The sequence below is a fragment of the Salvia hispanica genome, chromosome 5 (assembly GCF_023119035.1).
Source record: "Salvia hispanica cultivar TCC Black 2014 chromosome 5, UniMelb_Shisp_WGS_1.0, whole genome shotgun sequence".
Taxonomy (NCBI): Eukaryota; Viridiplantae; Streptophyta; class Magnoliopsida; order Lamiales; family Lamiaceae; genus Salvia; species Salvia hispanica.
Genome location: NC_062969.1, coordinates 28,702,293 through 28,720,036, shown reverse-complemented (window position 1 = coordinate 28,720,036; position 17,744 = coordinate 28,702,293). Strand labels below are relative to the sequence as shown.

At 37.6% G+C, this 17,744-nt stretch overlaps 1 protein-coding gene and 2 pseudogenes across 3 annotated transcripts; 1 reads left to right on the top strand and 2 right to left on the bottom strand.

The window, feature by feature from the left end:
- Positions 1 to 1,224: 1,224 nt before the first annotated feature.
- On the top strand, positions 1,225 to 2,702 carry LOC125186167 (annotated as a pseudogene).
- A 1,376-nt stretch (positions 2,703 to 4,078) lies between these two features.
- Positions 4,079 to 6,264, bottom strand: LOC125190689 (protein PATRONUS 2-like). Of its 3 annotated transcripts, XM_048088056.1 has the most exons (6): positions 6,106 to 6,264; positions 5,954 to 6,036; positions 5,550 to 5,631; positions 5,033 to 5,361; positions 4,513 to 4,553; positions 4,079 to 4,420 (listed from the first exon to the last, which is right to left on the bottom strand). In XM_048088056.1, the coding sequence occupies exons 4-6, from the start codon at positions 5,223 to 5,225 to the stop codon at positions 4,226 to 4,228; spliced, it is 429 nt and encodes a 142-aa protein (XP_047944013.1). In that variant the 5' UTR covers positions 5,226 to 5,361; positions 5,550 to 5,631; positions 5,954 to 6,036; positions 6,106 to 6,264; the 3' UTR covers positions 4,079 to 4,225. The 3 variants fall into 3 exon arrangements, with proteins under 3 accessions (XP_047944013.1, XP_047944012.1, XP_047944014.1); XM_048088055.1 differs by lacking the exon at positions 5,954 to 6,036; XM_048088057.1 differs by lacking the exon at positions 5,954 to 6,036 and having other exon boundaries at positions 4,513 to 4,544.
- A 1,119-nt stretch (positions 6,265 to 7,383) lies between these two features.
- Positions 7,384 to 16,597, bottom strand: LOC125187558 (annotated as a pseudogene).
- Positions 16,598 to 17,744: the final 1,147 nt, after the last annotated feature.

Here is a 17,744-nt window from a genome sequence, read left to right as displayed (position 1 = left end):
TAATTTTTATTACAGGTTTATTAAAAAATCATTTAATTTAGTTGGCTAAAAATCCAATCTTTAAAATTCCCTAGTTGCTAATTAATGCTACAACATTGTGTTATTGTGTGTATGTGTGTGTGTGAGGGAGAGAGAGAGATGAAATAAACCTCTTTAATTTGCCGATCAAAGATCTCGATCAGTATGTGATTCAAGCAAGGAAGTTCAATTAATTAGTTATAAAAACAAACAAACAAACAAATAGGGATTCTACAGGATCAAACCTATTGGACTTAAGAAATGATTATGAATGATATAAAAAAAAGAGAGTGAAAAAGAAATTAATATTAAATAAAAATGAAGTAGAAGAACCCAGATTCCAAATGAATATATGCCATGGTTCCTTACTTCGACAGGGTACAAATATCTAAATTTGATATTTTTAGATACTTTTTCAGACTCATTGCCGATACTAAGTAGCAGTCAAAAATTTGACGCGAATTGCTTAAACAATCTCAAGCGGCCCCCCTTATGGTAGAAGAACAGGTAATGACTATTTATACCGGAACAAACGGTTATCTTGATTCATTAGAAATTGGCAATATAAATTACTAAAAATCCTTATATAATCCAAATCTTTATCTCTTTTCTAATTGGTACTTACATCTAGGATTCCTCTATTTTTAGTTTTCTCACTTCTCCTTTCAGATTTTTCTTCGTCATTCTTATTTTGCTCAAAACTTCTATAAATAGTTTTTAATACTCCTCATATGCTACACGTACTATGCTAAGATAAACGCACAAATGTCAGAAAATTAATGCACAAAATATTTATAATTCTAGCATAACAAATATATCATGAACACATAATTAAAATCAAGATAATACAAGACTACTTAATATTTAGCAATTATGTATCAATAATTTATAAGTAGAAGATGGGAAGAAAAATAGCTAGCTATAGAAAGTACGTAGGTACACAACTTGGAATATCTTGACCTATAAATGATTTCATAGGAGTATTTACTTAAAATTTCAAGTTAATTTGTATTTTTATAAGAAAATAAAAATAATACGGAGTAGTACTACTAAAAAACAAAGAGAATATACAATTCAGCATGTGCTATTTACTTTTATAAATAAGCAAATAAATATAAATGAAATACGGTATGATTATTGCTATGAATCTTCAAGCATTGTATATATACATGAGCATCGTGCACTTACATTTAAAGTAGCAAAGAAAATTCATATGATAGGCGTGGCCCCACCATCTCTCTCTACGACTTTCTTATCCCCAAACTCAACCCAACCCTTAACCGCCAATTCAACTTCTTCTTCTTCCCCAATTAAAGCTCACCAATTCTTCCCACTTTCTCCACCCAAATTCTTCAATTTCAATCATGAATTCCAGCTCCGAACAACCTGTTATTGATTCCGCCGATTTCTTCGATTGCTTGCCGGACGACGTCGTCTTGTCGATTTTCGGCAAATTGCAAGACGCCAAATCGCTGTGCCTGTCCATGTCCACCTGCAAGCGCTTCCGATCCATCGCCCCGCAGGTCGATCGAGTCTTCCTCCCGATCCCTCCGAAGAAGTCCGACGCCAAGGATTCCGATCAGAAGAGTTCCTTCAAAAATCTGGTGATCCGAGCGTTGACCAAGCCCTTCCTTCGATTTCTCAGATGATCAAATTGAAGCCCAAGCCCGAGGAGAATGACGACCTAGATTTCTACTCCTACTACGTCCCCAACCAGATACTGAAGAATTTCCAAGGAATCCGCGGCCTCCGTCTCCGGCTGCCCTGCCACGGCAATCACAAGCATAATCCGTCCAGGAATGGTAAGAATTCGACGACGTTACTGAAATGGAGAGCTGAATTCGGGCGGGAGCTGCACAGCTGCGTGATTTTGGGGGCGAAATCGTGGTCGGAGAAGGATAGGGTTGAATCGAGCGAAGAGGAGGCGTCGTCGTCGCCGTCGCGGGTGATGGCGGACGACAAGCTGAAGCTGCGGATCGTGTGGACGATATCGTGCTTGATCGCTGCGTCGGCGAGGCATTACCTGATGCAGGAGACAGTGAAAGGGCTGAAGATGATCGAGAGCGTGGTGGGGTCGGATGAGAGCGATCAGGGGAGGCTGTGTATGAACAAGGAGCAGATTGAGGAGATTCGGCAATCGAGCAAGGGGAAGGGAGATGATGAGACGACGGTGGAGAGTAGGAGCAGAGTGCCGGCGCTGAGGATGAAGATGTGGTATTTGGATCGGCTGGAGGTGCCGGGGTCGGGGAAGGTCATGGAGGGGGCGACGCTCGTGGTTATAAAGCCGGCTGTTGGGGGAGAGGACGAGGCGAAGAAGGGCCGGAGTGATGCGGAGATGGTGGCGGACGCGTTTGAAGGGGAAGGGAAGGTGATGGGTGAAGCAGTTAGGAAGCTCATGGTTGCCAAGAAATGCTATGTTTTGGAGATGAATTCGTTTTAACACATTATTACTATTACTTTGTATTGGATATAAGTGCTCATAAATGAAATCATTTAAACAAGAATGGAGCAATCTCTATTAAGAAGTGTAGGTATAAATATAATACTAGTTGCCTTGTTTCACTTCTAGATTCTAAATGAGAATAGTGAGATAGGCAAATCTTGTTGCAAAAAAAAATATGCACAACCTAAATTTATTAGTGTTATGCATAAATGAGAATAGTGAGATAGACAATCTTGTTTCACCATCTTGTCACATATTTTCTAGTTTATTAGTGTTAATTATGATTTGTTGAATCTTAACTAATTCTATTATATACAGTGTCCTAAGGTTAGAAGGGAGGGGAGTCGAATTATAGTATTGAATGGCTTTCCGTGAAGGGAAGAGGGCCTTTTTTTTTTTTGAAGGAGTTGTCTTTATAGTTATTGTATTTTGCATTTCACTACCTAAGTTTTCGATTCGTTTCCATTTGCTTCTTTTTTCCAAAGCAGGGGCAAATGCATATACTTAAGAATATGCCACATAGTTAGCAATTTCCCCAATTATCATTGCACAAATATATAAATATAACAAAGAAAGATAGAACTTAGAAACTTCAGTACTTAAAGAGCAGTAAATCAATAAAAATGATTGGATAAAATTAGATATGTAACTAGAGAAATTATTAAACAGGAAATCAATAAAAATAGAGATCGTAAATCTGACTCAATGATGATCATTCCGAACCACCACAGAAATGTGCATAACCTAAATTACGACACAAAATGGATGGACGAATACAAATGACTCAATGGTGAGCGTTCTTCTATTTATTATTACAAGCAAATGAAGGGGTATCTATATCATTTAAACAAAATGTTTCACATTAAATTCTGTTGAATATTGTGTGGACTATTTGTGTTTTGGACCTATATATTAATTGTGTTGGGCTTGCTTATTTAATTAATATGTGGCCCAATACTGATAATAAGTCCAGCCCGGTTTTGCAGGCCTGTTACTTATTTGATGGCACAGATGCATGCCACGTAGCAGCTCCACAAGGATCGTGCTTCTGAGCCGTTGGATTAATGTGTGTGTTTGTTATGAGTCTACTGACTCTTCGGTTACACCATTCATTCACCAGAACTCTCTCTCTCGTGCGCCTTTGCTCTGCCTTCTCTCTAACCTCTCTCTAGATTCCGGCCTTGTTCGCCGACTATCTTCTCCAGTCTTTTGTTCTCACCGTTGATACTTGGTTCTAAAGAAGTTCATCGGTTCAGATCTTGAGTGAAGTGAGACGCAGTGTATTCCTTCTCAGATCTAGGGTATAGTCCAACTTCTGTGTTGGATTTGGTGGTGACTGGAGGTTTCTTGGAGGTTCGTGTGTTGCTGAGTTGTGATCCAAGAGTTTGGTGTTGATCCTTGTGTGAGGAGGCTACATCAGTTGTGTACTCAGTGAAACTGAGGTTTCTGGTCCCTGAGTCCTTTCAATTGATTCTCTCTTTGTGACTTGTGGTAGAAGTGAGTGGGGAGGTCCTTGGCCTAGTGAAGTCACCGTTGTGACCTGAGCCATATTCATAATCCAACATCCACGAGTACACAAGCACTGAATCCAAGTCTTTTATCTCATCACACCAAAACTAAACTAAAACATCCAATATGAATAGTAGTTTGGCCCAACAAATTACAAGGTTAGCAGTTGAAAAACTGATAAAAAAAACTATCAGCATTTTACTTGACAGTAAGTTTGATTTTCTTAGGCAAAATGCATTTTATGTTGCCACACTCTTAGATATCATCGTCTTCGCCTTCCTTGAGCACTAATTCAACTGCCTCAAACTCTAATACAGAAGGACAGGACAGAGGACACTCCTGATGGAGTGGTGAAGGAGGAGACTTCCAACAAGGCTTGAACCAATCAGAAAACTCTAGCATGGATAACTCTTCCAATTTGGGATAGCAGTTGTCAAGATCTCGATCACCCTACAAGAAGATATAAGCACGACATATCTCAACATCTGTCTATCCAATTCCTATATATGCTTAATGCAACTGAATCACAGCAAGGTGCATACCTTTGTCTGTTCCATTATCACGTCTGTCGAACCTGCATCATCTCACCCAACAGAAAAAGGCCAGGAAATCAATGAATGTGCAGAACTTTACAAGATTGGTATGGCTTGAGATCATAGTGCTATGACAGTAAGCACAAAATATGACATGTACCACCTCCAAAACAATACTACTAGCACTCTGAGAATAGACACACTTGGTTTTGAGAATTTATTCAAAGATCAGTTTAGGTGCAAAATGCTGTCATTACCTCCGGATGAACGGCCAGAGATGAGGGAAACAAGATATTTCATTTTTTTTCTTTCAAGAAGTACCTATAGTATAGAGACAACTTTACTACTGTCTTATTGATGAAGAGCAATTGAATAGCTTTCAAGTTGACATGCTTTTTGAAGAATCATATATAACTAGAAGACAGTCTTTCAACAAGAGAGGAAGGTTTGTGTTATACCTAACCAAGATGAAAGATGAAGTGAATGTGACATTGACATTAACCAAGTATTATGAGTTTGAACAGGTTACCATGTCCAGGAAGAACTGTGTCCATGAAATTAAGCTCTGATGCTGCTGCAGTAGCTTTTTGTGCATCAATGCACTTCCTGTGGTCGTGCAAGAAACCTTCTTCCGCAACATTAAGATTCTCATTTACTGAAATCTTTTTCTTGGACAGTGCCTCACACTCAAAAACTTTCTGGTTCGAAAATCCAATTCTCATTTACTCTGTGAGGTTGTCTCACGATGAATAGACGACTTATTAGTAATGTCATTCAGAGCTTTACGACTCTCGCGTGCAAATCCACCCGTCTTTGACAATGGTCTGGATGTCTTTGATTTGCCATTAGCAGTGACTTCTACAAAACGAAATCAGTATAGTTTACACAAAGAGTACACAAAAATACTAAGCTCTGTATACCGAATACTATCGCTTATGAAGCATGAGTGTGCTTGAAATTAAGCAAAGCGGAGCCTACAACTAAAAGATAGGCCAAATATGCAATGAGGTAAAAACAATGCAGTACAGAAGATGAACTATTATTACCTTTTACGGTGGATGACAGAATTTTCATCTTGGATGCTCAACGGTTTTAGAGTGAGAGGCCTTTCCATATTTCTTCAACACACTGCAAACACACAAAATATTATTAAATGAAAAAACATACACAAATCAATCTGACAAAGAAACATCAGAATGTTAGATAACATTGTCAACCTCTCACAATTCAAAATTATCAATATGAAAAGCCTTTCAACACGAAATCAGGAGCATAGAAAAAGGAAATCTCGGCTAAGGCGTTTCGGATTTTTTTTCAAGGGAAACAATTGATCCAATTTCTCCATTCTTTTTACAGCACGAAAAATCACAGCCTTTTGAATTCCTTCGTTTGCTAATCTAATTTCACACTCACAATGAAAATGATATGTGAAAATTCAGTCGAGGTTCACCACATGAGATAGGTCGCAGCTTCAAAATAAATCAGTAAAACTCCCAAGGGCATTTGTGCTGATTTAGAAGTCAAAATCCCAAACTACGAAAACAAAAAAACAGTAAAGAAGTTTATCAGTCGATAGATGGAAATCGGAACGCAAAAGTGCACCTGATGTTTCTGGAATGAATTCGATGAAAATCGCGTGAGAGAGAGAGAGAGAGGAGGAATGGGCGGGAAGATGATGCCATTGAAATGGTTATTGATTACTCTTCGCTGGGCCTGGCATGGACCTTGTCCTGGCCATTGATGAGTTTTATAGAGCTAGCAATTTCGTCACTGACATAAAAATATGATATGTAAACCCACGGAATTAATGGATTTAGGTCGAGAGTTATTGAATTCATGTCATTATCGGATTGAACCGTTAAGAACTCAATAATTTCAAGCTGGGTTCGATTTGGATTCTATTGGGTCTAGGTAGACCGTTACAAAATAATATTATTATTTATTTATTTTAAAAAAACTCCATGCTTTAGTTTTACTTCCTTCGTCCTCTAAAAAGTAAAAATAAAAAAAAATTATTTAAGAAAATTTCTTTCTCTCTAATGTGGTGGGGACCCATTTTCCACTAAGACACTTTTCTTTCTTTCTCTTACTTTATCAATTTTACATAAAACTCGTGTCATTTTAAAAGTTTCTATTTTTAGGGGGCGGAGGGAGTATTTTATAGTATGTTTTTGTAAATCAGGTTCAAATCGAATTTTTATCATGTAAATCAGGTTTGGGTAAGTGTTATTATCGTGTCATGTCAACACATTATATCATGTCGATAACGAGTTTGTGTTTGGTGTGGGTCGTGTCTGGGTTGATAGTTCCATTTCCCCATATATATTCTTTGCCCTCCGAAGATAATTTCTTAGCTTTGCCGCGGGGTTATCAGATTAAACCGATAATGACTCGGCTCGCATAATTTGCTACACCTAATTTTTTATAACAAAAACAGGCCTTAGCTCAATATACCTTTCGTGAACCAAAATCCTATTTTCACTGTAAAATTATAGTTTCCAAATTGTAATCTTTGTAGAATTGGTCACAGACACAGATTATGCCTTTGTGATGCTATTTTAACCGCCTTTCCCATCGAGCTGTTATCAAATCTTTCTTTCTGACATTCAACTTTGTCTAGTTTTCAGTTTGATCTTTTACTTTAATACCAGAATATTTACATAACTTGCGTTCATTACATATCTTGTTTCAGATCACCACTAGTTTGTGTGTATGGCCATGGGAGTAAAATGATAGTGATGTCATCAAAAAGTTTGAGAGAGAGCTAGGCAAAATTCAACTGCAATCCTCATGTGACACAAAACAAGTAAGACATGATCAAAGTAAAACTCAAAGAAACAGTAAAAACAAACAGAAGAGATACATAATAGAGAAGAGAAATAGCAGTAGAAATGATTGTGTAGATAGGAATTTGGTTAATAGAATATACATGGGAAGGGAAGGGAAATAAGTGCTCACAAATAGAGCCACCACCCTACCAAGAATTTACAAATTTCTCACCCTCAAGCGTCAAACCCCACGCAACGCTCTTCTGGGGAAAAAATTGATAAACCACTGTCAACATCAAGAAGAATATTAGAAGAGGTTAAAACCCCCTAAAAAAGAAGAGATAAAACCAAGACACCAAGATTAGACAGCTTTCCTCCCCTACCCTCCAAACATCACTGTAACTCTTGTAACTGAAGCAAGAGACTGAGGGCAGAACCGACAACAGCAAAAAGAAAAAAATCCATATACATACACAAGGTGCACTGTTAATGTCCCAAGTCCTCACTAGCTATGCCAACACTTGACTTGTCAACCATCCGCACATTGTATCGTTCGTATACTCTTGCTCGGTTCTCTGCCCACCATGTTTCCGCTTGCTTCTCACTAAATCGCTTCCGGCTGCATTCAAACATTTTCATAATCAAGAAGAATTTCCCCAAGCTTTGTATTTTTCAACTTATTAGCCTAAACTAATCATTTCACTTCTTAAAATAACAGACACCGAGACAGTTTATAATTTATACTATAACCAAAAACCAGAGGATATTGAACTCAAAATTACTATACATTTTAAACCATGGGCCATAAGCAGAGGAAATAAAAAAAATGGTGTCACTTCACTTCAGACTACGCAATGGTGGTGCAGCTATACCGGACATACTAGGAAGGTTAAACGTTAATTAGAAGGTATTGTATGGCTGAATGTACCGTTCCTGAAACGAACTCGCTTCAGGTCTTTGAGCCCTCCAGGTAAGGAGGTAAGAGTGATATAAACACCTAGCTCATCTTGCTCAACCCACTCATTTTCGCTACGAGTATCACTTTCTTTTGTTCTATTACCATTTCTTGTTACATCTGTATGAGCTGGTCTGCTGTGACCCAAACTGCGATTACTTGCAGTACTAGACCCATTTGTCAGCAATGGGTTGTTTGGCTCGTTTGACTCCTGATCCAAGAAATTCGTTTGACCATTCACTCGATCGATGGAGGCATTTAAAACATCATTAGGTATTGAAGGGGCAACAAGTGGAATGAAGGGCGGAGATTTGCTGCTTCTGGTAGAACCCACAGGAAGTCTTTCAGCCATTTCCTTCAGCTGCATGAAAGAAAATACAATCAACTATGAAAACTACACAAATCAGTCAAAGAAGTTATTCTAGCAGCATATGAAATCCTAGTATAGTTCTTTGTTCTCTTCATTCCCCCTGTTTTCCCCATTTTATACAATGTCAATATAAATAAATCTATAGCAAAGAATAAAGCTCATAGTAACAGATATGAAAGAAAATTTGAAGAGACCAATAAAGCAAATATTCTCATTAGAACCTAGACCATTTATTATCAATGAGAACTTAACCAGACTTTCATCCATCTAGCAGGATTATGTGAACCAGATTCCAGAGGCTATTGAAGTAACTAGAAAAAGCCATTTAATTAGCTCCAACACTAGACAGCAAACAAATATCGTTAACAGTGAAGGGCAACTTTGGATCAGGGATCTCTACTAATTTAAAGTGAGAATATTTCGTCAAGCAATATGGTAATGTATCTTGCTACAAGCTAAAAGGGAGTTGAAGTCTGGATCTTGACCCACAGTTAGATAAGAGCAGAGAGGGCAACAGAGAGGTATGTAGTTCTTCCAGGTAGGTGACAATGTACAAGTGTGAGGGCTGAAAGTATAAAGGAACAATGTAAAAGAATGAAGTAATAGCAGTTATAGTGTTCTTGGATATGTGGGATTCAGATCTGTGAAAGCCAATATACATGTATATTATATATATGAACAGCTATGAAAACCTATGGAACTCCATATTAAAAATACTACTAGGATTGTTTGTTCCTGATATGTCATGCCATCTCCGGAACATTTGGGTATCCCCCCTCACATCAATTAGTAGTGTACAAAGGATGTAAGAACCACATATCAAAAAAAGGAAACAGATGCAATTTCTTACAGAAAATACAGACCAGCAAACATATAAATTGTTATCTAGAATTTTATACAGAATTATTTTTCTTACTTGAGCAGTAAGTGATTTTATGACTTCTTTTGCAGCTTTGCACTTTGCAGTCTCTTCCCCTGCAATTGCTATTGCCTCCTTCAGCTGTGTAGTTGTTCTTTCTAGCTCTACTTCCTGAAGTTGAGCCTTCCGAGTGAGACTTTCTACCTGCACAGAAAAATATTTGAATACAATCTGAGACTCAGAGGGCTATATAGTCAATACACATGAAAGCTTTTATATCTGGCAGCTGCACATTAAATAGAGCACCACAATATATTTAACTGAGAGCATACCCACCTAAAAGAAAGAAATAACTTTCCTTGATCACAAGAATAAAAAGCAGAAATCATTCAAACGAGCTTTGCTTATCCGCTAAAAGAGATCTATGTTGTGGAGGTAAAGAAGTAGTAACACGTTCCTCGGAACAATAATTTCAAAAATGAACTTCAATTATAGCAGTTGCAGCACAACACGAGAAAAAAAATGAATTATTGAAGAAAATCCATCAATCTTCAGGGTGTATGCCCTGTTCAATACGAGTAAAAGCGATCTCCATCAATCTCCATGGACTTTAAATTAATTAATGTAGAAAGTAGAATACAGGTTAGTGATTTAAGAGAAAAGTAAAAGTTTGTCATAAACATTTATCACGAGAGAAACTGAAAAGATTGCAGTATGTAAGTCTCAGTTTAGTAACGGGCCTCGTATTCAGCACCATCACTTATCTAAGATAACCGGAGAGAGTGAGGCTGTGCACTTTAGCTTATTAAGGTAAGATGAAAAACTTGTCCACCCTGTAACCCATAGGTTCATCTCCAACCCACAGAAGAGTTTAATGCGATGAGATAAACACGAAAATGTGCATGTAATGAGCACCACAAAGAAGTATATGTAAAAAGAAGTAGCAATAACATGGAACCAATTGCATAGAACTTGCCTGTGCTCTTAATTTGATAACTTCTTGGCTGAGGTTATCATGATTTGTCTTTGCCTCATCCAGAACAATCTTAGGTGATGTAAGTCCTCCTAGTGTAGGGGTTGGTGTGGTAGAGCGAGGAGGACTGGCACGTCATGATATTGGTGATGTTGCTCGAGAAACAATCCTCGAACCAGGAACTGAAGCTGAGAAGAATTTTTTGGATGAACCAAAAGCAGGATTGAAAGATTTTGAGATATTAAGAGCCCCCCATTGGGAGTTTCCATTTGGGATTGGTGATACACGACTGCTATTGAATTCAAGCTTTTTGTTTCTTTTAGAGGATAGACTCTCCCCTTGTTTCAAAGGTTCCATAGAAGCAAACCTAGCTAGATTGGGGCGGGATCTTGTATCCAATTTCTCATCTTTATCTTTTGTATCGTTTATTCCCGGATTCATTCTTGCTCTTCTACTTATTGATGACTGAGATGAAGTATCAATTTCAATAGCCTTTCTCAATTTACTGAAGCAATTATCACAAACACGATACGGTTTATTTGGATTTGGTACCATAGAAGCCCTGAGTGACTTCTTGCTGCTGCATGAATGACAAAAAACAAGGCCACAGTTGTAACAGTTGTGACGCTTCCTTTTGAAGTTAAATGGCAGGCGGCAGCCAGAACACATGGACTGATCGTCTCCTGAAACCCATTTATGAAGACAGATAGCTGCAGTGAAATTAGTACCACAAGCAATACTCTTTACTTGCTTGTCTTTTAGAGCTTCAACCAGAGTTGGAAAATTTTGGTCGTTTGTATCCCCATGACCCAACCTACCGTTTGCTCCCTTTCCCCATGTATAAACTTCAGTTCTTGAGGTCAACACAGCCACATGATAAGCACCACAAGCTATCTCCTCAACAAAACTCTTCCCGAGTCTTCCCTCAACACGACATGGGAGCTTCCCATCAGCTTGAGGGTTTCCCAGCTGTCCATAAACTGGACTCCCCATGGCATATACATGTCCTGAGGTTGTAAGAGCCACGGTCATACTGTGCCCACAAGCAACTTGGCAAAAATTAGGTTCTACAAGAGCAGCAACACAGGTAGGAACAAGTTTTGATTCCTTATCACCATGTCCAAGTCGACCTTTGTCGCCGTCACCCCATGTAAAAAGCTTTCCTGAAGAACAGTTACTGGAACTTGAGCTTCCAACCATAACTTCAACAACTGCAGCAGTATGCCAAACACCACACGCTGCTCTTACAGTGCGTAGTCCCTTCAGAGATTCCACTTCTCGTGGCTTTGAGATACTTGCACGATCTCCATGACCAAGAACCGCAAAAGTTCCATCACCGAAAGTAAACAACTGCCCAGCAGAAGTCACAACAGCTGTATGCCAAGGCCCACATGAGATTGAAGAAACATGTATTCCCTCCAGTGGCCCATTTACTCTTTTTGGCACCCAATGGCTAACTTCATTTCCATGACCTAGAAGGCCGAAATGACCATCACCCCAAGTGTACAAATCTCCTGAAAGTGTAACAGCACAAGAATGATATTCACCACATGCAACAAGCTCAATATTTGTATTGCTGAGCCCATCAATTAGCTTCGGATGCAAGACATCAGCATCTACACCGTGGCCAAGCCTGCCTCCTATTCCTCACCCCAAGAGAATATCTCTCCCTGCTTGGTCACAATGGCAGCATGTCGTCCACCACAAGCTATGTTCTGAACATCTAATACAACTGCAGACTCCAACGCCTTCGGCAATAATGCATCCATTTTCGCTACAAGACTACTCCCAACTCTGTGTGGCCCACCGCCAATAATTCCATCCCCAGTGCCTTCTCCCCAAATGAAAACATCACCCAGGGCGTCACCATCATCATGACCAGAACCTTGACTTGATGAGCTTACAGCACTAGAAAGGTTCACGCGGAAGGCGTCTACCCCCATTCCTTTCATGTGACCATGTATGCCATCAGAGCCTCCAGAAGACACAGAATGCACCGAAGCACTAGCAGAATCTGAGGGGAAGAAACCCTTTGGAGGTACAGCATACATTATGGCATCAGAAAATACCTTATCCAGACCATTTTTTGGGAGGACTCTCATAAGGGCTGTGGAGACGAAGTTGATCACCACCATCCTGCTAAGATTTCAAGTCACAAAAGTTTACTTTAAAAAGGGCAAAAAAGGAAAGGAAAAAAGAGAGTGAAGAGCATAACAGATGCCTAGCCCATAATTCAGAAAAGAGGATGGAATAAGGTTATAGTAAAAACACTACACCTTCTGCAAGATATCACCACTATCAAAGGGGGAGTGCAGCGGCGAACTTCTTCTAGTGTATGTTCTAGGACTAGTAGCTCCAGAAGAGATTCCATCACTCCTGGATTCTGTTCACCACTTACGCTGGTGACCTCGTGAAATCAATGTCTTAAGGCCACTAAACCAGACTTCGGCTTCCTCCTTGTCCTTGCATATCTACAAAAGAAGAGGACAAAGTGCATATTAAATTATCAGTGAAAGATTGATGGCCCAAATATAGTATTTTCAAAAGAACTTGGGGATCGCAAACAGAACCTTACCAAATCAAGTGATCTGTCATTGTATATAAGAGAAAAGGATTGATATTCTTTCTCAGGTCGTGGGTACCTCGTCAGAATAAAAGAAAGGCGATTCAGGCATGTATCCAGAGATCTATAACAGGACCATGATTCCACAAATTACCTGAGCACACTCTACACAAATCAAAGAATAACTTCATACTGAGATAGCGTAAATCTCCAAAGACTAAGTTTAAGATTAAATGATCCAGTTTGTCACTTTATCTCTAAAAGATAGTAAATCTCCAAAGACTAAGTTTAAGATTAAATGATCCAGTTTGTCACTTTATCTCTAAAAGATACATAAGGATACCCCAAATATAACTAAGAAAAAGGTGGTTGAAAGGTTTGATTAGCCCAGCAATGAGAAATAGTCCTACAAAACTACTACATCAATAATTTAAAGACAATAAACAGTAAACACTAGTCCCAAAGATCTGTTTTGACTCTAACAGGCTGAGGGACCACAGACTAGAGTATCCTGTGGTCGTGTCAGATTTGCAGCATTATTTGACATATGAGTCTGCAGGGGCTAAATGACATGATGAACCATAAAAGTAAATCATAGGTATAACATGAAATCTTATTGTGCATAATCATTGAATAGGTGTCCAATAGGAAACTCACAGTCCGTTGTCCTGATATAATTCTGGAGACATGACTAAGTTTAAGGTGTTTCTCCTCTTTCCCCGAAAACCATATGAGGACAGATCCATCCTGAAATAAAACAGATGCACGAGTTAAATATTTTGTCATCGAGAAACGCCAGAACACAAATAGCATGTTACAAGTGAAGTAATTATAAACAGCCAAACCATTATTTATATAATAAAATATTGTGCCATGGTTCAACAATCAAGCCAAATGTGATCAACACTTCTGTATGATCAGGCTATCGTATGCTCATATTTGATTGTGCTCATCAGATTACACAAATGAAAAGAACCTTCCAAGACAGTAAGAAAGGCTTATCAAAACTTTCATTGATATAAAGGTAATAAAAGTTTGTGATAAAGTGCTTCTTTCACCATCCAACTCAAGTCTAAAAACAAAACTAAAGCCCTAGCTGTCCATTCCAGCTCCCTTACTAGAGGAAGAAATAGGAGATCAGAACATATCATGTATCACTTATAAAGGAGTTATTTATCAGCCTACTGCCTACACCTAGTTTTGATCACATGAATCGACAATGAAATTTGAGGCTTAATCTAAGACAGTAAATACACAGCATAAAAATTACAAAATCTTAAAATGGACATAAAGGTTCCACGATCATAACATATTTCTTTGTTCCCTTCTATTATTATTTAATTTTGTTTCTTAGTATTATTTTTCCTTTCTAAGTTATTGCTAGTATATCAAATTATACCAGTAAAAACAATCATAAATCAATGCTCACTTTCACCCATCAATATTTCATGCATGATATAAGTCAAGAGATTGTGTGGCAAACTGGAATATCAATCAACTGCTACAGTGTATAGTTGGCCTTGAAGTACACAACCATCAAAAAATACACATGGATTCATGAAACTTAAAAAACTTATTATTATTATATTTAAAGAGAGTAAAATATATAAATAAAAAAACTGAAGACTATTGAAAATAATTGCATTTGCAACTAATTGTAAGGTCATAAAATGAAGTGTCAATGACAAGCCCAAACGCCGAAATCTTAAAAATCCAATGGGCTTACATTTGCCAGGCGGAAAGGACAAAATTTAGGTTTCCCTCTTCTTCCATACTTCAGTAAGTATGCACCTTTCGTTAGAGCTGTGATAGCCTGTAAAAAATTCAGCATATTTCAAAAGATTAGCATAGCCAGCATGGTTTACACAGAAACAAAGGCTATTGCACAGCCAGCATGGTTTACACAGAAACGAAGCTTATGAAAATAAATATGCAGCCAGTTGGATACGAGAAATGAAATAGCAAGATAACTGATTTTGTATAGTTCCAGAAAAATATACAGAAACTAAGGAATCTAAAGAACAAATCCTTAAACTAAGAAATGAAAAACTCCTAGGTCAAATTAAATGTCAATGCAGCATATCTGCACATCTAAGTTCTACTTTTCAAGCCTCGAGCAACCACAACTAAAAGAATAATTCCCGTTAGAAGAACATGATGATTGAGTACCAAGAAAACAAAAAAAACATCTTTGAGTTGTTAGGAATTTTTAAGGAACGGAATATTTGAGCAATCACTTCATCATATGAAGTATTAAATCAATTGAGACTTCACTAGGAGCTATTCAGATTCATGAAGATAGTACTAAACTACTAATTCATGTATCCAGAAAAGGAACTGCTGCTGCACAATTTGCAACAAAAATAGGCCGAGAGATATGAATGAGGTCAACACAAAGACTATCGTCATCTTTTAACTTGGTCTAATGAGTCATCTTCCATGTTTTGCATGTTTGGCAACATTAACCAATTTATCTTTAATTTGGATGAGCTATAAATGTATATGAGACAGACCAGAAATACAAATATAAGTATAGTTTGAATTTTGAAAGCAATGTGGTGAAAACTGATAAGGCCACTACCCAGCAAAGCAATCATGGGACTGCCAAGAGTCAGATTTACATAATGTTTGGCATACACATGAGGAAAATAATCAAGAAAACTTATTTAATCTTAAAGAAATTATCAGAAAATTTCAAAAGTCCAGTCTATAGATTTTTCAAGATTTGATGCTTGGGTTTTACAAACATTGAAGTGTTCAAAGAAAAGCCTCAGAATTTTCTTATAGTTATAGCTTACTGATTCTCACTTCAAGAGCATGCTTCCACATAACAATGCTAGTTTAAAAGTCTGGTGATCTACTTAGGAAAGAAATACTCAGTTAAACCAAATAACCAGTCACGACAAGCGGCGAATGAACCATTTTCTGCATAGAGTAACTTTAGCTATCAGTGTATTTGCATAACGCATTAGACAAATTTACAAAAACAGATGCATAAGAAGGAAAATTTGTTCAATTGCTCCAAGAGATGTCAAAAAAGGTCTAAACCATACCACGAAATGCATCAGAATGTGACAATACCTAATTTAATAGAAATCACGAAGCAACAGAGAAATTACTAGAGCTGAATCGTACAATCCGAGAGTTAAAAACGCTCATAGAAAGCAAAAAGCAACAGCAAGCCAGTAAATTTATACTTGTTCGATATCCCTCTCGATTGGTCCACCAACTCTGCTGACGTCGGAGCTGCTCATCCTATCGGCGGCGCGTGACATGAAAACAAAAGATTCCGATTTCCAGAACAAACCCTAAGTGGAAACCCCCCATACACTACCCACACTCATAAAATAGTCCACTGCCAGTCAACTGCACGGCGTCGGGAGCAGAGTAGCCGCGCGAATTGCAGCGGAACAAGTGCGGAGGCCGCCAATTGCGGAGCAAACTTGATTTAGTAGGAGAGTGGGAGAATGAAGTAGTGAAATAATCGACGGAGAGCCGCGAAAGGCGGAGATGCGAGTAGTGAGAGAAGAGAGGAGATCAGGAGAAGGCGAGCTGAGTAGCTCGACTGTGTAACAAAGCTATTCTGTGGAGAGAGAGAAAGAGAGAGGGGGGAAATTGTGGACTTGTGGAATTCCTTTTTCATTTTTCATTTTTTCTTTTTTATTTTTTCTTTTTTCTTTTTTCTTTTTTCTTTATGCATTGTGTGTGAAGAAAGTGGATGAAGCAATTTTTGGGATAATTTGACTCATACTTGGTTAATAAACCTTGACGTGGCATTCATTATTTACTTTAAGTAAAATATAGTGCTCCATGTATAATTTTATGACTATCTAGACTCATGTTCTTTGCGTGAATTTGAAATTAAAATTGAATTTGAATTGGAATTCGAAATAATTCAATTTAATTCTAAATTTTTTTGTTTGATAAAAATGATGTAATTGATGTAGAATTGAATTTGAAAAAATTAGAGAGTGTGTTGATGTCTCCAGTGTGTGAAAGTGTTCAATTTTATAACTAGTTGGAATTCCAATTATCTGCATTTAGAATTCAAATTATGGAATGAAGAGGATGACGTGGGAATTGGATGCTCATTTTTTATTTTTGGTAAGAATGTGTGTATGTACGTGCCCGTTTATATACCGTTTGGTGGTGATATGAATATATTTAATTAAAAGTCTCTGTAACCGATATATTTGTCGTTGTTATTATTTTTTTATATTATTTTTTTATATTTCTCCAAATCTCTCTTTTTATATATGTATAGAGAGATAGATAGATAGATTGACTTTTTGAGTAAGTATTTACTAGCTTTAGAGCATATAACATTTCGTTCCATCTAAGTTGAGTTGTATTCTTTTATGGATATTTCAACTAAGTTGAGTCGTATTCTTTTTTTCAGTTTTACAAAATAGCATCAAATCACTTCTATTTTATCTCTCATACTTTATTCTCTATTCTATTTTGTTTTATCTTTAATTAATCTATATCTATTTAACAAAAAATTTCAATTTTTGTGCATAAAAAAATGTCTCAGCGTAACTGTGACAAAGGGACTTAGGAAGTTGTATTAGCTATTCTATTAAACAATTTTTGGGTTTTTCAGTTATTCACGCATTTAATTGCTAGCTCGTGGAGTAGTATTGTTTTATGAGTAGCACAAATAAAAAAAAGAAGTAAATCTAAAGTTGTCCAAAAGGTTTAGATTAGTAGCACCTTGTCACTGAGTTGTGTAGTATACATGCTCATACAAAAG